Raw genomic sequence first — 25070 nt, 5'->3', positions numbered from 1 at the left:
CTAAAATCGAAATGAATTTGAATTTTTTCATCTATTTTCTAATGACCTATAAATCATGGACACATGCTTTTCAGTGCGGGAAAACCTCGAAGAAACCCATAGGCTGCGGAAAACTTAAATATATATATGGCGGAACCGACGCTAGATCACATTCATGGCCTTGGATGGTAATATAAAATTTCTTTAATTAGTAAAATATATAAATAAATATCAAATTTTATTTGGAAACCTTAAATTAGCAATTAGCGCTAAAATAATTTGTAAGAAAATTTTTTAGGTAAATTTTTTTATGCCCATTCCGAATTGCATCATTGGGTCTTTTAAGTTTTCGTTATTTTATCCAGATCTGGTTACCCGCCGATTTCTGATATATATATTTAACATTACTTTATTTAATGTAAATTAAGGCTGTTATTCTAAATGAAGATGCTGATAAAGTTGAATGTGGAGGCTTTTTAATATCGCCTAAAACCATAATAACTGCCGCACATTGTGTTAATTCCGAGTAATGTACATTATTTTATTTTTAAATTAAACAATTTTGATACCTACTTTTTCTTTTCCGGTTTAAATGCAATTACATTATAATTATACTTTTTTTTAGAAATTCCATAGATTTTCTGATCGGATTAGGAGTTCATGACATTGAAAATATTCATGAAAATGATCTTTACAATATTGATAAAATTATAATTCATCGAGATTTTAACGTTATAAATGCCGACAATGACATCGCTATAATAGTCCTCAAGGATTCGGCAGATTTTTCCGATAATATTCAACCCATATGTTTACCTTCTAAAGACATCGATGAAATAAAAAAATGTTATTCCAGTGGTTGGGGATCGACTTATAGTTAGTTAATATATTTATATTTTTTATAAGGAAAAAAAAAATAAACAACTAGGCGGTGTACGAGTTAGACCATTCTATTAAGAATATGAACTAGGGCACCCTACACTTCTTTTTTTTAGTGTGTCCTATAAAATGAAAAGTGGGCAGTAAATAACATATTTTTTAAATAATAAAAATGTTGTTCTTTGTTTAGATTTTTTTCAACATAACTTTCAATATATAATATATTCCCTCCGCCCCCTTAGTATTTAATGGGAACGGGTAAGAATATGATTTATCAATAATATCTTTTTGAATTTTTCTTTATCATTTTACAAATTTATTTATTAAAATTTTATAAAAATTTAAAATTAAATTGTTTTTTTTTTCAATTTAACATAATCTCGTAAAAACCTTCTAAATCCCTGGAATATCAAAAAAAACAATAGTATACATCAGAGACCTGCAAGCCTCCTAAGCACGGCCCAGGCGGTTTTTTAATTTATTTAAATATACGTGGGTTGGTCCTAAAAAAATTTGCGATTGCTCGGTAAGAGCCGGACCTGATTTATTTTTAAAAAAATCACGAGCTGGGCCGTATATTTTAAGACAAAATATTTAAAATCGTCATTATTAACTATAATAATTAAAAATAAAAATATATTTTTAAAAAATCCGAGCCGGGCCTGAAAATATAAAACCCGGGCCGGGTCGAAATTTTTTTAAATCCAGGCCGGGCCGTGCAAATAGAACCTTATAAAAAAACATACATAATTTCAATTTTTAACCCTGACATAATCTCTTAAAAGCCCTCCAAATTACCGGAATATCAAAAAAAAATCCAATTTTTTTCAATTTTTAACCCGAACATGATCTCTTAAAAACCTTCTAAATGCCTGAAATACTTTAAAAAAATGTATATAAAAGTCATAAAACCCATATAATTTTCCTAATCATTTGTAAAGCCATTTCCAGAGAGAATTTTTTTAGGGCATGTTTTTAGGAATTTATTTTTGTTATTTTCTAAACAAAAAATAATCGTTTGCCGAATTAATTTTTTTTTAAATATTATTTATTTTTAGGCTCTATCCTAAATATCAAAAATATAATTTGTAGACTTTCGAAACTTTAACGGGAAAAAATTAGTGCTGTAAACGTTACTACAAAAAAGAAACGCGTTACCGTTACTCGTTACAGCTAAAAAAAGGAACGCGTTACCGTTACTCGTTACCTTTTCAAAAAGTAACGGGCTACTCGTTACTTAAAAAAATTAAATATATACAAAAATTATATTTATTTTTTTCCGACAAAATATAATAAAATAAAATTATACAAAAATAATATATTATAAGATAACATCTTTATGTATCAATTTTTTATTTATTTTTAGCAACAATTGATTTCAAAATTTTGATCAGACAAACAAGAGCGCTTAGTGCTCAACACAGCTGGTTAAATAATGGGATGTTATATATAGTATTTTAATAATAAATAAAATCTAAAATGAAATTCTCTAAAGTAATGTTTAAAATAAGGATATATTAATTCATCTTTTTACCTATGCTTTTTAAGTTTGAACTGCTGGATATTGATGTTGAAATATTTGCGTTGGGATATAATTTACATTTACAAAGTGTAGACTTCCATTAATTTTCTTTATTGGTTTAAAATATGTCAAATTGGGGCCAAGGATGGGTTAGATCATCTTCATCTGAAGAAGTAAGTACTATGGACATAATATTCTTAAAATAAATTATAAGAATAATAATATCATTATTAACATTTACTTTGAATTTTGTGATTATTAATTTCGACGGAAAATTTAACGAGAATTTAAAATAAAAATGAAGGAAGTGGTTGATATGAATTAAACAGCTTACATTATTAATATTAAGAATTAAAAAATAAATAAAACTAATTTTATAATATAGAATATATTTTTCTTGTTATATTTTTAAGAAAAAATATAGAAAAAATATAAAGTAACGAGTAATGTTTTGCGTTACCGTTACTCAAAAAAAAAGAAACGCGTTACCGTTACTCGTTACCTCAAGAAAAAGGTAACGAATGGCGTTACTTTTTTGACGTTACTTCACAGCACTAGAAAAAATACATTCTTTCCATATTAAATATAAAAATAAAAACATGTCCTAAACATAATTCTAGGAAATTTTAAAAATTTCTAAGAATCGGTAATAATAATTAAAAGAAAGGTTATAACATTTTATATTTGCCCCGGTCCGTTGATGATTACTCAAATACATTTAAAATTTTATTATTTGATATTTAATATAATAATGACAGCAAATTGAAAATTTTAGGTATGTCAAAAAAAACGAGAATTGTTTTTTTAATAAAAAAAACGCAGTTTCTACATCTTTGACAGTGACGATGCTGGTCTTAGGAAATATCCAGTGAACCTTGCAATGATTTCAATGATGGTTAAGTCTAAAATCTATCTATTTTATACATATTTAATGACACGTTCACAAAATAAATAGTGAATTTGCTCATTCATTCTTATTAATTTTATAATGATTATATCATCCCTATATAAAAAAATCTATATTTATAAAACGGATCAAATTTTTAATATAATTAATTTTTTTTGCAAGGCAAATATCGCTGACTTGCATAAATGATAAGAATATAATTATCGTTTTATATGTGAATAAAAATATTTATTAATTCTTAAAATTCAATTAAATATCTAGTGGAGTTATTTTTAAATCGCTAATTTTTATCAAAACAATATACCTATATGAAAATATTTTAAGGAATATTCAACTGAAGGAGATCTTAATTGGATAAAATGTATTTAAAATTAAAAGTCTCAGGAATAGGATTGAAGGTTTATAGGTTAGGTTTAATTAAAGGATTTGGGGATATGGGTTATCTTAAAAAGGTTGAGCAATCGCGGATTATCTTGTATCTTTTCTAAACTTTTCGAAAATATATTTCATCCCAAATTATTTTAAAATATCTGTTTCTTAATCAACTTTGCGTTCATAAAGATACAGATACTCAAAAAAAATTATATTCGTTTTTATTTAAATAGTATTAAAATTTAAAATGATATTAATTTTAAAATCTAAATGAAAAATGTAATCCGAGTTAAGATATTTTAAGAGAGTAATGATACATGAGGTTAGTCATCATATAGAAAATTGATAAACAACTAACATATATCATTAAAATCGCCATACATCATTATCTACTTCGTCAATAGTAAGAATATTAAAATTATAGACCAAGTTATAGAAGATATTATCATAAAATCGAAAAGTGTGAAACTTAAACTAGAAGAATATAATTATAAATAAAAATTAAGCTTATGAAGTGGAAAATTTTTTGAAGTCACCCAATATGAACTTACCAATCATCTAATTACTGTAGAATGTAAAGAATCCCACAAATTTATAAGTGCCTTAAAATCGTAATCTTTCGTAAAATTGTTGGATTATTATTGAAAAAGATAAGAATATACCATCAGGATTTATTAATACACCAAGCTTTTAAAAAATAATATGTAAATTAATATGCCAGAAAATTCCTTAATTGATGAAGACATTTTACTTTTGTTTTAAAACAAATTCAAATAATTCATTAAATAATATTGAATTAGAAGTCTGCATTGGCGTACGCAGCGGGGTCCCCCCCCCCACCCCAAGCCAAAAAATGCAGATGTCGGATATATTTTTCAAAAATATTAATGTTTATATTAATTTATATTTGTTAATATTTATTCCTATCTTATATTAAATATATATTTAATTACATTTATTTATCGCATTCATCTATTAAGTTATTTATCAATTAATTTCGATTTCAAGTTTTCATTGGCGTAATATTTACCTATTATTTTCAAATTTCTAGTGGCGTAATATTTATCTACCATTTTCATATTTTTAGTCAAATAATAATTTTCTGAAACTCCTTGTCCAACAGGGAGAAAGAAAGTGCAGCTTGTCCAACGAGATGGAGTCTCCGCCATCAAGCAGTAACAGCTTTTATGGAGTTAGAAGAACCGATTATTAATGCTATTACTGAAATATCACAATGGCCTGAAAGAAATATTTCCTCAGAAGCAAGAAAATTATTGGATTCAATACTTATTTCAATTTTTTTTTCATTAGAATGTATTATTTAATTATACAACTATTTTATGTAATACTTTTCAAAAACATGACATTGACTTGATTAAGAAGATGAGAATAGCGGAGAGCATTTTATTCGAACTCAAGAAAATTAGGGCTAATGTTGATGAAGAATTTCAATTTTATATGTTATCGTTGAGTCAAAAAGAGAGCTATACGTGTTTAATATTTGTCTCACTCGATTTGCAGCTAGGTAAGCTCATCGTCAAAACATTAGTATAAGATAAGTAGAAAAGTATTATAAAACTATAATCCAAATAAATGAATGGTTTTTAATTCATCATGCAGCCTTACCAATCTGCAGATATTACTTCCACAAAAGCCTTCCCAATCTTTTTCAGATGGTGATAGAAAAAAAATAATATTTGTTTGTTGCCTTATTAGCTGAATAACTATGTTTAAAAGATTAACTAAGATATAGTCCCAGAAAATGCTATGGATGCTTTGTATAATTTCAAACACATTTTAGATTTTATTCCCAATGTATTAAAATGATTATATATATTATATAAATTAGAAACTCTTCCCATTAGTAAACTAATGAGAGAAGATTCTCTTTTTTAAGAAGAATAAAAGAGCCCTGCAGAGATACAATTTGCAGGGCACGGTCTGGATTTTTTTTCAAAGTTTTTTTTCAGCCCGGCCCGGGTTTTTTTTTTAAAGAAATTATATTTATTTTTAATTTTTATAGCTAATTTCAAATATTTAGTTTTAAAATATATAGCCGATCCCGGATAATTGTTTTTTTAAAAAAATCAGGCCCGGCCCGGGTGTTTTTTTTAAAAAATCAGGCCCGGCCCGGGTGTTTTTTTTAAAAAAAATTTTGGGCTCTGCCCGGGTGTATTTAAAAATTTAAAATACGGTCCGACCCGGGAACCGGGCCTGCAGTTCTCTGAAAACATACCTAAGAAGTACAACTTCTGAAAGTGGATTGAATGGTTTGGATCTTTTAAATATTTATAAGCATTTGACGCCAAGCAAGGATGTAATTGAAAAATTAGCTCAATCCCAACGAAGATTGGATTTTACATTGTAAATATAATACAATTATTTCTAAGAAACTTTTTGTGTATTAATATTTATATTTCCAACATTAAATTTTTTTACTTTATATATAAATTTTAAAGGCTCAAAAAATTCAAATTTTTATTTTGGGTCATTTAAGTGATTCATATGGTGGTTATATTCACTTTATATTTTTTAATTCACATTTATTTTATAGTTTTTTATGTGCCGGTTTATATATATAATTTTTTTATAATTCATATAATTTAAAATTGTGTATTAGAAATAGTTTAGTCTTTATAAATTTATGTTTGATATTTTAAAATAACAATAAAAAATTTATTATTCCACCCAGACCAAATTCCTGCGTACCCGCCTGGAAGTCTGAAATTATATAAAAGACGACAGGCGTATTATAAATATGTATAGTTATAAAATATAAAAGAAATATTTATCAGATTTAACAGAATATTTCCATCCTCTGCCCCTGTTGAACGATTATTCAGCTTAGTTAATATGGTTAATAGACCAAATTATCAAAAACTAAACGACAAATTGTTTGAAAAATTAATTAGTAAATATTAAAAAATAACTTTGATTTATTTATATTTACTAATTAATTTTTTATTCTGATATTATTTTCATTATTATAATATAGCTTTTATAAAAAATATCTTTATATCACATCATCTTATATAACAAATTTGTCAATTTTCTACAATTTATTTACATATTTTTTATAAATTTATATTATATATTTTATTTAAAAAATTAAACTTGTTACTTTTGATTTTGACTATTTAAAGTTTAAAAAAAGCATCTTGTAACTTCAATACTTTTAGTATAATCCGATACTTTCAATAAGATAAAAGATTGTATCTTATCTAAATATTTGCTAAGCGTCTTGTATCTTCAATACAAAATTTTTAAAAAATCTGTTATCCGGATAAAAATAATTAAATAATTCTAGGCGTTTTTTCCCATATAAAATTAATTTACTGCTTGATGGGAACCGCTACTTAAGATCAGAGAATAAATTGATGAGCATTGACTAGTCAAACTCTTACATTTTGAATCTTTCATCAACAACATTGTAAATAATACAATATAAAATTTATTAACCATGAATACTTAGTTTTCGGTTCAAAACGAATGCAATGGTTTGAAATCTGTTACATACTATTTAATTAGTATCCTGGTTCCTACTTATTTTTGAAACTTATTTCGATTTAGATCAGTCTATTCAAATTTTGAACTAGGACACCCTATTCTAAATAGTAGTTTCTTTCATTTTTTATTATGTTTAGAGGAAGAATATATAGACTGCTAAACAGATTTCTGTTTCGAAATAAGACAAGGACTCAGTTTCATGAATGATTGATCTAAATAATTCTTTTTTCGATAAAGGAAACAGCGGTCAGTCTCGATATTTAAAACAAGTATGTTTGCCGCTCATACCCTGGAAAGACTGTGAAGATATATATGGTAATGATTTGACAAAAAATATGATATGCGCTGGGGATATCAAACGAGGAGTGATAGACACTTGTGAGGTAAATTTTAACTATAAAATGTTCTCAATGTGAGTTATTCTTTTTATTTTTTTTAAGGCTTTGTTCAAAACCGTGTTTTTAAACATTTCGTTAGAACTTAATTCTACCTTTAATGCAACTGTCCCTAGTTGTTTTTTGGATAGTCGCATCAAAAATAGATTAGTACTAATAAGAGTTTTTTTTTAAAAAAACCTTTGATCAAAAGAAGGATTTTTTAAAAATATTATTATCTATTAAAGATTATAATTTTTTTTAAATAAATTACTTGTGTCATGATAGTTACCATTTTTGGAATTCATTAAATTAACTTTTCTCCAAAATAATAAAATTTAGGGAGATTCAGGAGGACCATTAATGTGTTACACAAACAAATGGGAAGTTTATGGAATAACTAGTTGGGGCTATGGGTGTGGTGAGCCAAACAATCCAGGGGTCTTTACCGACATTAATAGATTTTTAGATTGGATCGAAGAAAACAAGGTGTAAAAACATTATAGTATATTTAAAAATATTCGTAATTTATAAATAATTATTTTTTTTAAATATCGATTTATAAATAAAAATCACGTTTTAGATAATAATAAAAAGGGAGTTTTGAAATTCGCGAATATGTATATGAAATTGGCTTTATGACAAAATATATTAAATTTATTATCTAAAATTTCATTTTCCCGGAATTTTATATTTTAAATTATCCTATGGCCTATTACAATTTTATAATAATTATAAACACTTATGACTCGTAGCAAGTTTATATAATTTAAATGATGTATTTTTAAAGGCATTATAATATTATATGATGATCTGCCAACTTGTTAAACTGTCATATCATTTATATTTCATTCAATAAAACGTACATTTACAATTTAAAGTCTGAGATTGTATGATTTTATTATGTATCAATCCATATAAATAATAGCCATGCGTGTTTCATGTTTAACACAATCATTCAATTATAATGAACGAATAATTGGCTAAGTAAAATATCTTTTTTAAATAGATTATAATAGAAGAAAATTTTTAAGACTTAAATTTATTGTAATATTTTATATTTATAAAGTATAATATTATATCATTACATTTATGAATGCATAATTTGGTCAAGAGTGTGAAATGTTATTGTCTTAAAATAAGAGATAGGTAAGTAATGCCAACAATTGAAATTAACTTTATAAAACAAAAAATAAAATTCCAAATTTTTTTATATTTCAAAAAATTCAAGAGGATCAAAATATAAGAGCATTCTGAAAAAATAATAAAATACAATTTATTCTAAAAATGGATTGGTTTTTGCAAAATAAAATTTAAATAAAGGGTGTTAGAGGGGGGGGGGTAAATTTTTTTAACAATAATTCTATTAAAAACATTATAAATTTCTTTACAAAATTAAAATTGAATATTATTAATTAAAAATATTGGACAAAACATTCTAATAAAAAAAAAATTAATATATTATTATATTACACGTAATTTATTTTATTATGATTTTATAAATAAATTTTGTTATTTTTATATTCTACCTTCAAGCATTTCATCCATCCCCTTTCACTAAAAAAAAGGAAGGAATGAAGGCACAAACATTCAAATCAAATTATGTTACCTTTTTTTGCTATTCATAACATAAAATTAAAATGAAATGTTTAAATTATAAATAAATGTTTACAAAAAAGAGAAGTTTAATGATAATGAATAAAAGAAAACAAAGATTTATTATTTTAAACTAATTATAAATAAATAATGCCGGAAATTTTTATTTAAAAATATTAACATAAAGGTAAGAACGGGGAATTTTAACAATTCATCTAATAGTATGATTTTTTTGTTTGTCTGGATTATTCTAATCACATTTAGCGGGGGAAATGCTATAGAGAGAAAAAAAATTTGCATTTAAATGGGGGGATTATTGAATCCTTTTTATTATTTTGATCAAATTATCGAGGCCAAACAAGTAACCTTTGTCGCGACCATCCTTGTGACAAGAAGAAGAATGAGCAAAATCTACCATGTTAATCCTGGCGTATTTGGTTGAAGGGTGGTGCTCTATATGGTTCGAATTTCCGTTTAAGGTGAAATTATTATTCATGTCGGCTTGAGAGTGAAATTTGCCGTTGGTTAAACAAGGGTCTCCTTCGTAAAGAATGAGCAATGAACTAGAGTAAAATCGGTAAGAATTCAGAGACGCTATAGCGTCCCTGAGCAAAATTAATTGCCGCAGCACGCTGCCCAAAATGTCTATTGTGTGCTGATGATCGTTAATACCTAGTGGAATGAGATTGTTATTGTTTTTGTCCGGGTTTGTGAATGTGTTATCGCGAATAGTGAGAGCGGTTTGAAAGAATAACTTCAAGGATTCTTCGAACCCTTCGACGCTCAATTTACGGCCTATATATTTGTCGTAGCAAAAGAAGGTTTCGGTTTGGGGTTGGTAAACCTAATTAAAAATTTCAATATAAAATTTTATAAAAATGTTGACATAAAGATCCACGGAAAAAGCGGGTATTAAGGAAAGGAAAGGTTTATGTAAGAGGGTATTTTTTAAAAAATAAAGATTTTGAATTATTTAAATTTAAAAAATTTATTGACCTGCATGCCACATATTCGAACACCTAGACTAGATGAGGTACTGGATTCGCATTTGGCTATTTGCGAAATTTTTTTCTGTTCAGAAGCATCGTCTCCATATTGACGAGTCCCCATTTTTAAATCTAACACACATGGGTAAGAATATTGGCAGGTTAAATCTTGTAGCCTAATAAATTCTATACAATCGAAATTTAAAAAAATATATAGATATAACTCTTTATGTTGTTAAACGGCTCGATTTTCAAAAACAGTTAACTCAATATTTTAGCCAGAAAAATATTGTCTAAACCTCGAGATTTCGCTAATAGATGTCCAAACCGTTGAGCCATCTGTAAGTGAAATCTTCAGGTTTGCGTAATATTATCTCAATATTTTTAAAAATATTGAGATAGCCGTTTTTAAAATCGACTCAAATGTAGCGATTTTGCATCACTACTCTGAATCCAAAAAATCAGTCTCTTTAGATAGTAAAGATGTACCATTACTAGTGTTGTTAAAAACTACAAAATCAAGATTTTAGTTTAAAAAAAAATTTGTTTTATTCCTCCTACATATTATTAAAAGTTTAAAACAAAAACATTATCGGTGTTTTGTGTTTCTTTTTTTGGAAAAATAATATGCTCGCCCACCGTGCATAACTTGATTTTAACATTGTTCTCGTGTTCATGTCTGCGTCTTTTTAATAATAGTTCAACTCGAGGAATGTCCAACTGAAGGAAATTTTTTAATGGATGGAATATATTTAAAATTACAAGTATTAAGAGATATCCAGGTGCGTAAGCAGCCCCTCCCCTAAAGCCAAAAAATCCGATGCCGGCTAAAATATTAGTGATTACATCTTATTACATATATATTCCAATTTATATTTATTTATACATTTAGAAATAAATACAGTACTAATTTGTTCTATGAATTAATATCGATTTCAAATTTTCCTTGACGTTATATTTATCTACCATTTTAAAATTTCCTACCAAATCATTTGAAACTTTTTCACTGCAAAACTACAGTAAAATATTTCAAAATGACCTCGATGAGCCTATGAGAATAGCTGAAAGAATTATATTGAATTAAGGAATAGGGCAAATGTATAAGACGAATTTCATAAATTATGTCAGTTGAGTCAAAAGCAGAGCTCTATGATTTTAGTATTTGTCTACCTCGACTCGCAACAAGGCAAGTTCATCGTTCCAATATTAAATAAAGTCAGTTGAAGAATACCATAGAATAAATCTCTTTACTCCCTCTTGGATACTTTTACAACTGAATGAAAGGTTCTAATCAGTTAGCAATTAAAAATCTGCAAATATTATTATCGCCAACTCCCTCTGAATGTATTTCAACTCTTGTTAGAGAAAAAATTAAATAGTTGGCTAATATTTTTGTTAGATGGTATAAAAGGTTAAATATGGTTGATAATGTTCCAAAAAATGCCATAGATGCTTCGAATAATTTACAACACATTTAAGACTATTTTCTTAATGAATAAAATTTTTATATATTTTTCTACCAATGAAAGAACATTTCATTCTTTAACAAGAATAAAAAAAAATACGTTAGAAATAGTGTTGTTAAATGACTCGATTTGAGCCAATTTTTAAAAATCAGAAAAATATTGACTAAGCCTCGAGATTTCACTAATAGATGTCCAAACTATTGTGAATTATAAATTCTTATTGTGGTAAACCCTTATATCAAATATGGTAGCCAAACTGAATAAATCTATATCTAAGAAATCTATCTCTCGCCCAATTTTCTCTCACTCATTTGACAGCTTACTTGATTATTATATCCATTATAATTATTGTATTCTCTATTATTCGCACGTCTGATAAATCATTCCCATTATCTATCCCATACTTTTCTTAATGACAACTCTTTTATGGGCATGACTAAACTATGCGCTCCCTATCAAAAAAACGTTATTTAAATTATATTAATATTCGTGTTTAGCTTTATAAGATGATTGAGAAAATAATATAATAAAATTTTAATCGATGATATATTCCTTTTCATCTACAGTTTTATTAACCTTAACATTTTTTCTATCCCTAATGATATTTTCATTCCAAATTTTCCACTTTAAATTTAACATTTCACCTATCATTCTTTCATTTACATTAATGTTTTTTAATTCTCATTCTTCCTTTTCTTTTTTAATTCCCTTTTTTTATTCCAATTTCTTTTCTATTTTAATTTTATCCATTTCTTAAAATTTAGAATGAAAATATCATTAAGGTATTAGAAAAAATATTATCGTTATTAAAGTCGTAGATGAAAAGGAAAATATCATCGATAAAAGAGAAATAGGTACTAGAGATGAGCAAGTAATCAATTACGGTAGACGAAGTTGTGATTGTCATGGAGAAAAGTGGCTAATGGAAATGATTAAGTCAGAAGAAAACGTGCAGAGAATACAATAATTATAATGGATATAATAATCAAATGAGTGAGAGATAAATTTCTTAGATATAGATTTATTCTGTTAAAAAAATTTATTGAAATAAGTTGTCTGATAAAAAATTTGGTTATCATATTTGATATAAGTGTTTTCCATAATAGGATTCACAATACAAACCTTTGTGCCATCTATGAGCAAAATCTTCGGACTTGTGTAATATTTTTCTGGATAATATATTGGGTTAGCCACTTCTTAATATACAGACTTAACACCAAGCACTGACGAAATCATTGAAAAATTAACACAATCCCAAGAATATTTAATTTTACCTTATAGATTTGTAATGTGCCCTAATTATATTTTTTACCACATTTAGATACATCATTTCTTTCCCCGTTAACATTTTGGAAATTTATGTATTAGGCAATAATTCTTAAGAATATTTTTGTGCATTAATCTATATTTTCAATATTTTTTTCAAAATATAATTTAAATGTATATATATCAAATTATATATATGCCTAAAATATTTATACATTTTTACAAAGTTCTTTTTCGAGACGCATTCAATTCATTCGCCGATTATATATATTTAATATTTTATAATTAATTTATATTTGAATTTGCGTATTAGAAATTGTTAATATTTTATGGTCACGACCAAGAGTAGTGTTGTAAAATGGCTCGATTTGAGCCGATATTTAAAAAAGGAAGACTTTAGCCAGATAAATATTGCCTAAGACTTGAGATTTCGCTTAGAGGTCTGCATTGGGCGGATTTTTAGCTCGCCCGCCCATATTTCTGGCGGATGTGGTCGAATTTTTTTAAATATTTTTAACAATGGACGGGTAGCGGGCGGATTAAATTAAATTTTAAAGTAATGAGCGGGAAGGGGCGGGTAAATTTTTAAAATTTTTCAGGCGAAATGAGTAGAACAGACTTCAATTTATTAAAAATAATAGTTTCATTTCATAATATTATATATGTTTAATTAAAAATATATTTAAATAAAAGTAAAGAGCCGAACCAGCCATTAAAATAATTTTTGAGCATTAGGCGGGCGGGTGCGTTAAACAAAATGTATAGATAAATGGACGGTAGGGCGGGTAAAAATTTTTTAAATTTATAAATGGGTGATCGAGCGAATTAAAAAAAATTTAAGACAAAGAGTGGGCGGGCTTTTGGCTAAAAACCTGTCCAATGCAGACCTCTAATTTCGCTAATAAATATCCAAACCTTTGTGGGATTTATGGACAAAATCTTCAGGCTTGCGTTATATTTTTTTGAATAAAATATTTAGCCGTCTTTAAATATCAACTCAAATCGAGAACAACACTAGTCACTAGTCTTAATAAATTGGCATTTAAGATATTCTTAAATAATACCTAGAATAATTTTTTTATAAATAAATTCAATTACCCTTCCTCCATAGGGAATCCCTGCCTAAGCGATATAGGTTAGGTTTAATTAAAGGTTTGAGGGATATGAGTTAGGGTTAAGATATAGTGAAAATGATTTCAAATAAAATTTAATCATTAACCAAATAACTTGCATGTGATTATAAATAAACAATTCTAATTTTTTTTTAAAAAATATTAACTTTTTTCTCTCATAAACTCTAGTCAGTCCTGAAAATATTCCCTTATTAAATTTGATTTTTTAAAAAAAAATATATATATATATCTAATAAATTATTGTAAAAATCATTGAAAGCGGGCAAATCATAATTCTCTATTTGACGAAAAACAACTGTCAGATTTGACAGCTTATTAATAATGATTAAATTTTATTAAAAACCAATCTTAACCATAACCCATATTGCTTAAATCTATAAATATACCTAACCCATATCTAACCTTTTAATCCTACTCCTTATTACAGATACTTGTTTAATTTTAAATAAAAAATTTCCTTCAGTTAAACATTCATAAAGTTGAGTTATTATAGTATATAATGATAAAAATTTTTGAATAATCGTTTTAATCCCACTTTATATAGAAAAATAAATTATCGAGTGATTCCAGGTGGCATCTTTAACTATATAAATGTATTGGAGCATCTTTGTTTTCTAGAAATAATAGTTTCAATGAAAAATATATTCTTACAAATTAAAGTCCAAAATGGACATATAAAAAGCTATGTTTTTCAATGAATGCAATTTGAGTGAGTCTAAAGAGTCAAGCAAGTATTTTAATGTTCATTTTCAGAACAATTTGGAAATTAATCAGACATAAGACCAACCATCACTTAGCATTACTTTCCTGTTCATATTTTTAATTTCCTTATGAAGCAATTTACAAAATACATCCAAAATCAGAGAATATTTTTATGAGACTTGATACTCATGGTATCAGCCAATACTTCGATTTTTTTTTTCAATACAATAAAATGATAAAAATTTCATAAATAAAATTTTATTAACATATTTCGAGCAATGAATTGCTGAAAAACCTTCAACTGATATGATAAGAAAGTGCTGTTAGTTTTTTCCTCATTTAGTTTTTATTTTTTAAATTTCCTATTTAAATAAATAAAAAGGGCTGAATCTAAAAAATTGTTGCCTATAGTAGTGTTGTTAGAAAGCCTGATTCAGGTCAATTTAAAAAAATGGCCTGATTAAGATTATAACCTAAATAATATAATGTAAGCCTAACGATTTTGCTCATAGCTGGAAGAACTGCTTGAACATCTATTTGCCAAATCTCAATCTCTATATAATATTATTTTAGATAAAATCTTCATTTTAAAAAATCAATCCAAAATGGGCTTTTTAACAACACAAGTCTACAGGTCTCTGGTATTCAATGATATTTGAGTTTACTTTGAATTTTTAAGCATTTAATTTTTATAAACTTAAAGAGAATATTTAAAGTATAAAACCAATTTTATTATTTACAATTTAAGTATTACAATATGATCATAGATTATTTATGATTACTGTATGTGATTTGATTCTCTTTTTGCATAGATAAAATTTGCTCTTTATGCCGTTTTAAGCTCCATGGATTAAAAGAATAGGGTTTCCTTTTATTGGAAGAAATGTTATCATTATTTTTTGATGGATTTGTTAAATCTGCCTTCTCAAATAAGTTCAATTCAAGGGGATCCAATACTTCCATACTTCCTGAACATCTCATTTTTACTTTAATTGAAGACCAGCTTAAAAATAAATTTTATTGGGTAAATTATTTGATGTTTAAACATATATACCGATCAAAATTTTTAATTCCATTTTTATGCCTTTTAACTGCTATATTTTGTTCAATGTTATCTTCATTATTTATGTTGTTTGAGGTAAAAGGTTTTAAATAGTGAATCTTAGGAGCTACCAAATTTATATATCCTTCTTTATCTATTTCTAAGGAAACTTCAACTAGACCTGAATAAATATAAGCATTATTGATATAATTTATAAAAATTAAACAATTTATAATAAAAAAATAAAACTTTTTTTATATAAAATATATACCGTAATATTTTGCAACAAAATGTTTTAAAATAGGAGGGACTAGATATTTATAAAAATCCCTTTCTTTTCCTTGCAATGGTTTACAAATAGTTTCACTATCAAATTTGAGCATACATAAATGACCACCAACTTGATGAAGAAATGGTTGTAAATTTACACAGGAATTTGAATTAGATATAATATTCGAAACTTTTGTATGAATTGGTTTTATATTATTTGGAGTACTCTCAACTGTATGGCAGTTTAATAATTCTTGTGATTTAATTATAGAATCATTATCATTTTCTGTATTAAAATCATTTTTGGCCAAAAAAGAATCTCTTGAAGATTCATCAGTTGTTGATTCATAATGATCATTCAGACATGAATAAGTTGGTTCCGATATTATATGAGAACTATTATTGGAATTATTGTCTAATGTCATATTTTGTATAACACATTCCATATACATTGTTTACATTTTAATAATTATTTGAAAATTTAATTTATAAAATAGAAATTTTTGATTCATAAGTTAAAGAGAAGCCTTTCGAGAATGTCAATTTATGCCAATCTCTGAATAGAAAATAAAAATCTTTGTTAATATGTTCCTCGAGAAAGATATATATAATATTTAATATGATTTCTGAAATGAAATCCATGCAGTGGCCTCAAAGTGGGGACATAGGATTGCTCAATAATAAGATTTTAATAAATTTTAAATTAAATTTTAAAGTTATTTGGATTTTACAATTGAGTAATGTCCCAAAAAATTTATAATTTAAATTAATAAAAGTTCTACAATATCTTTTCATTGAGTATTGCTTAAGATTGCTAAAAAATCCTAAGGTTAATTTTTAAAAACAACCCAATTACGATCTTAGCTAAAATAGTATTATGTTGGCATGGAGATTTTTTTAATGATGGCAGAAATCGCTAAATCTCGAAGTTGCATAATATAATTAAGGTTAAAATCTTAATAGTCATCATCGATCCGAATTGGTTTTTCTAACAACTAGTATTGCCAGACTTGTTGGCTATTTTATTACCATTTTCCTAAATGTATTCGGTACTGGTATATAAAATTATTGATACATTACGATTAATGTTGTTAAACGGCTCAATTGCTGATTTTTAAAAACGGCGAATTCAATATTTTATCCAAAAAAATATTAAGCAATTCTAAAGATTTTGTTCATAGATGGCACATAGGATTGAACCAGGCAATATTTTCCTGGCTATAATGTTGAGTTAGCCGTTTTTAAAAATCGGCTCAAATCGAGCCCTTTAACAATACTAATTATGATACTTTTTGTATTTTAAGTATTTTATTAATCGTTAAAGAATACCTACACAATACATATTATATAATATACAAAATAATAATAATACCAAATATTGCTATTAAATTTTAATTAACTATATATTTTCAAAATATTTATCAAGGAAGCATCCCATCATATAAGTAAGAATATTTTTAACCATGGAATAAGCATTCAACCTGCGTTGAAGGAGATATGTTGGTATATAATTTTGGAAAATCTATATACAATATTATTGGTCTGCATGATAAGAAATTTTATCTAATTTTTGTTTTATATTCAATTATTTTCATCATGGTATAACGTAAGCTTATCTAAAAAAATGCGCTGCTTCATTTTTACATTTTTTTAAGAAACTTGATAATATATAACAGATTGGGAAAATTGACAGTTTCTTAACAATCATACATGGACTCGTCTTTTCTCTCTTTGGTAGTTATTATATTACATACTCATCTATATTAATTCATATAAAGAGCAGAAATAAAATAAATATAAAATCAATATCTTTAACCGAAACTTTATTTCCGTCTCTAATTTCATTATTATCACTGTAAAGTATAGTTGTGTAATGTCTATATGTGGGCTCATTCGGCTCAATCTTTGGGCGCCTGCCGAAAAAAATCCGTTAACTATAATGCGTTTTAATTTTTATTAATTTCTTTCACATTCCAGCTGCTATCTTTTTAAGATAAACCTTGAGGCCAAAGTGATAATTTTTGGCGAAAAACTTATCGACTAAAAATATAGTAATTACTAACTATACTGAAGAAGAAATATGATATCTTAAGTTATGCCAAGAAAGAGTAAATAAATTAAAATAATAATACTTGTTTTAAAATTAGAGAACGAGAGAAATAACTGAAAACGCATTATGGAAACAAAATAATCATAAAGATAGAAATGTTGAGCACGTGAATTTGAAAAAAGCCAAAATGTTTGGGCAGAAAACGAAAGGACTTAGGAATGTATGGAGGGAAAGTTGTTCAACGGAAAAGTGCGATATTGTATGATGTTGAGTCTGAGGGTATTGTTAAAAACAATCAGTCCATAACTGAGGGATGCTGACTTACAAGCTAAGGAAATACTTATGAAAATGACGGAAGGACAATGTAGAACATAATGGAAATACATCTCTTAAAATGGGAGTTTCGAAACCTTCACTATGTTATCATGACGATTTTAATTTGTAGAGGGGAAATCTGTAATATATTAACTTTAAATAAAGTGTTGGTTTAAGGATAAAATTTATGGTAATTGATTATCCTAAATGTACTTTCGATGAATATATAAACATATTATTGATAAAATTAAATGATTTTTATATTTTGCTCATAGATGATAGAAATGTTTGGACATCTATTTGCCAAATCTAGATGCTTGCATAATAATGGCTAAAATCTAAATCGGGTCATTTTTAAAAATTGACCCAGAACACTATACACATTGCTACTAAAATTTTACAAAAATTTTCAAAATGTAATAATTTAGAAATGAAAAAAAATCTCGCTAAATACGATTATTAAATTATATTAAAAATAAATTTATAATATTGTTTCCGACGCTTTGCAATTTTAAATAAAAATTAAACGAAAAAATATGACTGTTTTAAATTATCTTAAACAGGGTTGTCAGGTCAAAATTTTAATTTTGTAGGAAAAATATTTTAAATGCGAAAACTCTTTTATAATTGATTTAAATAGAATAGTAATTGCCTAATGCTCAGTCGATGCTTTATTAATAGAACCCAGAGAGAGAGGACAGTCTTATCAACAAACCCGCCCGTTATATTTTTAAATTATATCCACCCTCTCATAGTTATGATAAAAATATATTCTTCCCTGACAAATGAGTTAATAATTGTTAGAAATAAAAATATAATATAATTGTTTTAAAGAAAAAATTCCTAAGAAAACCTGATATATATTTATATATATACACACTATAAAAAAAATAAAAACAACATTAAATCTTAAATTTAAATAATATATAAATTTAATATAAATTTCAAAATATTTAATATGTTTGAGGCTTTAATGTTTAAAAACATAATAAAAAATATATGAAGTTGTTAAAAAAAATAATATAATAAATTTTTTAAATTTAATGTAAAAGAAAAATTAATATTTATCCGAATATTATTCAAAAATTAAATTAAATAATTGACATTTTATATCGAAATAAATAGTGGAACCATTTTTTATTTCCCCTAAAAAAGGAATATCATGATGTATTACTATGTTAAGCTCAAACAAACTTTTTAATTTTTTTAAAAACATTATATTTTAGCCAACATTTTTCTAATTTTGCTATGAATTACTCAATAAATTCAATAAAAACGTAATATACAATTTTCTTTTATCTATTAATAGATAGTTTAAATCCTTTAATATAATTATATCATAGATGATTAAAATAAAAAATATTATTGTATAAAATTTAATCCGCAAGTTGGCCTATTATTATTTTATGAAAAAATTAAATTTTCTATATCTTATTTTAAAATTAATTCATTATAAAGTAAACTTAATTTCATTATTTAGAAAGGATTAAATTGCTAGAACAAATATGTTTCTTAATGATAAATTTAAAATGATTACAATTTGCTTGTTCTCTAAAATACCATTTTAGGCTAATAAAAAAGTTCCCCATACACTCCCCTCCCCCTCCCAAAATGGATATAATATATCACTATAAAATTTCAATAGTAAAAGTTAACTTTTTTTAAATAAAGACCATAATTCAAAAAAAATTTTCAAAAAATCATTTTTAAAAATAGTAAAAACCCAAAATAATTTTTATAAAAATTCTAAAAACCTACAATTGGTGTACCTAAAGACCTCCAAATATGTGGAAAATATCAATACTATCTACGCCTATGGAATTCATTATTTACTTGATTTCTTCATTTTATTTAAATAATCTTATCATTTGTGGTTCATTATCTTCTATAATTACTTTATCATTTTTGGTATTTACTATAATTTCTTTATTTTCTATATGGTGTAGTTCTTTAACATTTAGGTTTCATTTTTAACCTATAAATTTTTATTTTTATATTTAACCTTTAATTTTTATTATACTAATTAAAAATTGGTTTTATTTGCGACTAGCTCATAATCCTTTATTTAGAATTCTTGAAAAAGCTTTCTCCAACCCTTGGTTATGCTGCTCAATGTTGTTCCCGTTATTAAAACATCATTCATATAATTGAAAACTTTTCCGAACCATGGATATTATTAGTGCAAATATGAGGAAAAATATTTCAACAATTAACTATGATAGTGTTAGTGATATGCGATATATTTTTAAAATAAAAATTACTAAAAACAAGAAAAAAAATTATACAATTATTTATTTAATATATCGTCGGTCTAGAATTGGAGTGCTCCACTCGACATTTTCAAAATTTTTGAGTTAGAAGTGGATAATTACTAATTTATTCCCAATATATATAAAAATAAAAACTAGATTAAAAAATCTTAATTTTTGCCAAAGTTATAGCTCTGTCAATTTCGCGCTATTAGCATATAACGTTGTATTTTTTTCTTCATATGCATAGCCTATCCTATTATGTTATTTAATCACGTGTTGTTTTCCCTCATATTTTAATTTTTTTTTCTATATTGAATCGTAAAATATTTTCATTCCATATCTCTATTACAAATTAAATGTCAAGGTAAATTTTTTATTATATACAATAATGAAATTTATTAACAATTTTTTAAATTATGCTTATAATTTAAGTAAATTATTATGCATTACTTGCTCATATAAAAATTGAAAATTAAATTATAATGAATTTTAACAATTTTTTAATAATTTACTTTCATAATTTAAATAAATTATTAAGCATTACATGCTCATATAAAAATTGAAAATACAATTTTTATAATGAAATTTAACAATTTTTTAATAATTTACTTTCATAATTTAAATAAATTATTAAGCATTACTTGCCCATATAAAAATTAAAAATACAATCTTTATAATGAAATTTAACAATATTTTAATAATTTACTTTCATAATTTAGATAAATTATTAAGCATTACTTGCTCATAAAAATTGAAAATTTTTATATTTATAATGAAATTTAACAATTTTTTAATATTTCTAGAAGCAAAGCAAATGAAAGAAAAAGACTAAGGGAATGTGGTGAGGCCTATATCAATATCAAAGGTGATTTGAAAAGATCAAGGATGGTTCATAATGATCATTCTAATAAATGTATATTTCAATGTCATCTAAAAGTTAATGTAGATCAGAGAAAAATTATTCATGAAGTTTTTTGGAGCTTAACTGATGAAGCTAAGGGATCTTTCTATGGCAAATTTATTGTTAGGTCTCCGTGTAAAAGAAGGGTAAAAGATTCTTTAAATTATAAAAACTATTCATACTTATATTTTTTTGAGTGGAGAATGTTAAAGTTAGAGTTTGCAGACAATTTTTTTTACAAACACTTGATATTATAAGTAATAAACGAATTAGTAATTTTTTAAACATTTATACCAAAATACTGGAACTTATTTGGCTTCTAGAAAAGGTAAAAATACTAAAAAAGTTATTTCTGATCAGGATAAAGATTTCATCATTGATCACATAAATACCATTCCAAAGGTGCATTCGCATTATAGGCGAAAAGATTATTCAAAGAAATACTTTAAGGGAAGTCTCAATTATAAAATACTTTATTTATATTCTAAAAAATGTGAGGAATTATCAAGAATTCCTGTTAAAGCTCAGTATTACACAATAATTTTAATATTGGATTTGCTAAACCAGTTAAAGATAGATGTGATAAATGTGAACGATATTTAATTAATAAAGAATATATGAATGAACAGAATATTTGTAATTACAATAAACATCATGAAGATTATGTTGAAACTAGAGGTATGGATAGAATTATAGGTAAGTCAAAAAAAATTTTAGTCATATCATTTGACCTTCAAAATGTTATAACATTAACAAGATCTGAGGTTGGATCTTCGTATTATAAAAGAAAATTGTCTGTTTATAATGAAACTGCATATTGTAGTCAAGGCAAATGTGGGTATCTATTTGGTATCAAGGCCAAACTGAAAGAACTGGTAATGATATTTCTTGCAGTGTGATAACATTAGTAGATGTGATATTAAAAAATTTTCCAACTATCCCTCATCTAATTCTATGGGCTGATTCCTGTGTGGCCCAAAATAAAAATTCCATTATAATTTATGCTTTAAAACATTATTTAGCTAATAATACGACAAGTCAAATCAAAACAATTCAAATCAAATATGGTGCTCCTGGCCATTCGATTTTACAAGAGGTCGAATCAATACATAGTCAAATTGAAAGATGTTTAAGAAAACATGAAATCCATAGCCCTCTAACTCTTTATAGATTAATAAGAGGTGCAAATCGCAAAAACCCATTTGAGGTGATTGAAATGACCCCAAATAATTATTTTGATTTCCATTCTTCATCAAAAAAATTTAACCATATACCATTCACTAAATTAAAGTCAATAAAAATTTCAAAAACTGAACATTTTTATTTGCAATATAGATTATCATTTAAATCCAATAATATGATTAAGTAACAATTTTACAGGATTCGAAAACACGTAGATCAAATTTTGACCAAGAATTAGTTACAATAAATTTTTCAAATATTAAATTGATCCCGAGAACGAATGGTAAAATTAACGATGAGACTAAAAAAGATATTAGAACAATGTTAGGGTTTATGCCCAGAGCAGAGAATATATGGAAAAAATTATTAATTAAATTTTAATTTTATTTTATATTTATTTTTATTTATTGTATGAATAAAATAGAAAAGAAAAAAAAGATGTAGTTAATTTATTTATTAAATTACATTAATAAAATGTAAATAGAGCATTTTGTACATTAAAAAAAAATCATAAAGTGTTATATTTGCTCCACTTGCATTTTGATTTTATTAAATAAATTTTATATTTAAATTTTTTGAGCAAAATTTTTTAGGCTATAATTAAGTAACAAAATGATAAATTATCTCTGAAATTTTTAATTAAATTGAGAAATAAGTTTTTCCTATATTTGATTTTAAACTTTAATGTTGATTTTCTCATTTTAAACATTTGCGCGGAGCAGTCCAATTCTAGGCTGCCGATATTAGCTTAGCATCAATAAATTAAATTCTGAATAAAAAATTCCGAAAAATAAAAATGTTATTTTTAGCAGCAAAATAAGATATACAAAAATTTTTTATATAAAAATAAAATATGGAGTTTATTAACTCAAGAATATTGTATGCCGGGTATAAATTGCAATAAGAATAAACGCCCTTTTTAATCTTTTTAAAAACATTATATTTTAGGCAACATTTTTCTAATTTTGCTATGAATTACTCAATAAATTCAATAAAAAAAGTAATATACATCAACAATTATATTTTTTTTAATTTATAGATAGTTTAAATCCTTTAATATAATTATATTATTTATGATTGAAATAAAAAATATCATTATATGAAGTTTAATCCGCAAGTTGGCTTATTATTATTTTATGAAAAATTAATTTTTTCTTTATTATATTTCAAAATCATATTCATTATTTAAAAAAGTCAACTTAATTTCATTTATTATCTATAAAAAATAGATTGAAACCTTGAAACAAATTAGGACTAAATTGCTAGAACAAACATATTTTTTAATACATTTAAAATGATTACGTTTTAATGGTAAAATTAAGAAAATAATTTTTGTTTAAACTTGCTATGCTATTGATTTTTCCTATATAGAATTTTGTTTTTATTGCAATTACGTTATATAGATTAATTACAACATTACCACACAATAATATTATTCTTAATATTTTTAATAAATAAAATACCACTAAAAATTTTATCCAAAATATAATGTTTGTAAATGATTATGTTTACACCAAGTATGATTTTCCATTTTTTGGGAAATAATAAAATGTTTACCGGTATAAAATGTAAATTGTTTTATTTAATTTTGACATATTGAATATTAATAGGATTTATAATGACGAAGACGGTATTTATTTTTTAAAAAAATTTAAGTTGTATAGCACAAAAAGACAAGACAACCCTTTTAACCAATATATTGATATCTTGAGAATAATCTTTTAAATAAGGGGTGGCGATATTATTCTAAATCGCGTTATATTTTATTTGTAAACTGTTATGTTGATTTTGCGACGAATTAAAATAATAATGTGTAAAAAAAGTAGTGCTGTGAAGTAACGTCAAAAAAGTAACGCCATTCGTTATCTTCTTCTTGAGGTAACGAGTAGCGGTAACGCGTTTTTTTTGAGTAACGGTAACGCAAAACGTTACTCGTTACTCTACATTTTTTTCTTAAAAATATCAACAAAAAGAAAAATATATTTTATTGTATTATAAATTTAGTTTTATTTATTTTTTAATTAATAATTTAAGCTATTTAATTCATATCAACCACTTCCTTCATTTTTATTTTAAATTCTCGTTATTAAATTTTCTGTCGAAATTAATAATCAATCAAAATTCAAAGTAAATGTTAATAATGATATTATTATTCTTATAATTTATTTTAAGAATATTATGTCCATAGTACTTACTTCTTCAGATGAAGATGATTTAACCCTTCCTTGGCCCCAATTTGATATATTTTAAACCAATAAAGAAAATTAATGGCAGTCTACACTTTGTAAATGTAAATTATATCCCAACGCAAATATTTAAACCTCAATATCCAGCAGTTCAAACTTAAAAAGCATAGGTAAAAAGATGAA

The 25070-nt window shown here is 25.2% G+C and overlaps 2 protein-coding genes across 2 annotated transcripts; one reads left to right on the top strand and one right to left on the bottom strand.

Annotated features, from left to right (window-relative positions):
- The first annotated feature begins 21 nt into the window (after positions 1 to 21).
- Positions 22 to 8131, top strand: LOC135931528 (trypsin-2-like). Its single transcript, XM_065468713.1, has 5 exons — positions 22 to 167; positions 408 to 505; positions 605 to 855; positions 7404 to 7549; positions 7883 to 8131. Exons 1-5 carry the CDS (start codon positions 42 to 44, stop codon positions 8033 to 8035), a joined length of 774 nt encoding a protein of 257 aa, XP_065324785.1. The 5' UTR covers positions 22 to 41; the 3' UTR covers positions 8036 to 8131.
- Positions 8132 to 8592: 461 nt separating this feature from the next.
- LOC135922990 (inositol hexakisphosphate kinase 3-like) lies at positions 8593 to 16524 on the bottom strand. The gene is made up of 5 exons (XM_065457565.1): positions 16003 to 16524; positions 15744 to 15912; positions 15472 to 15692; positions 10133 to 10308; positions 8593 to 9980 (listed from the first exon to the last, which is right to left on the bottom strand). Exons 1-5 carry the CDS (start codon positions 16451 to 16453, stop codon positions 9450 to 9452), a joined length of 1548 nt encoding a protein of 515 aa, XP_065313637.1. The 5' UTR covers positions 16454 to 16524; the 3' UTR covers positions 8593 to 9449.
- Between the last annotated feature and the right edge of the window lie 8546 nt (positions 16525 to 25070).

This window comes from Gordionus sp. m RMFG-2023, chromosome 1 (genome assembly GCF_954871325.1).
Source record: "Gordionus sp. m RMFG-2023 chromosome 1, tfGorSpeb1-WG-v2, whole genome shotgun sequence".
Taxonomy (NCBI): Eukaryota; Metazoa; Nematomorpha; class Gordioida; order Chordodea; family Parachordodidae; genus Gordionus; species Gordionus sp. m RMFG-2023.
Note: the sequence above shows the minus strand (reverse complement) of the source record. Positions and strands in the feature narration are given on the sequence as shown.

Excerpts from the sequence above, each read along its gene's own strand:
- LOC135922990 (XM_065457565.1), bottom strand. The coding sequence starts at position 16,453 with ATGTATATGGAATGTGTTATACAAAATATGACATTAGACAATAATTCC. Across the intron at positions 15,693-15,743 it reads GGAATTAAAAATTTTGATCG|CTGGTCTTCAATTAAAGTAA; the intron begins GTATATATGTTT and ends TTTATTTTTAAG. Across the intron at positions 10,309-15,471 it reads AGAGAATCAAATCACATACA|AATTTATTAGGCTACAAGAT; the intron begins GTAATCATAAAT and ends TCGATTGTATAG.
- LOC135931528 (XM_065468713.1), top strand. The coding sequence starts at position 42 with ATGACCTATAAATCATGGACACATGCTTTTCAGTGCGGGAAAACCTCG. Across the intron at positions 168-407 it reads CACATTCATGGCCTTGGATG|GCTGTTATTCTAAATGAAGA; the intron begins GTAATATAAAAT and ends ATGTAAATTAAG. Across the intron at positions 506-604 it reads GCACATTGTGTTAATTCCGA|AAATTCCATAGATTTTCTGA; the intron begins GTAATGTACATT and ends ACTTTTTTTTAG.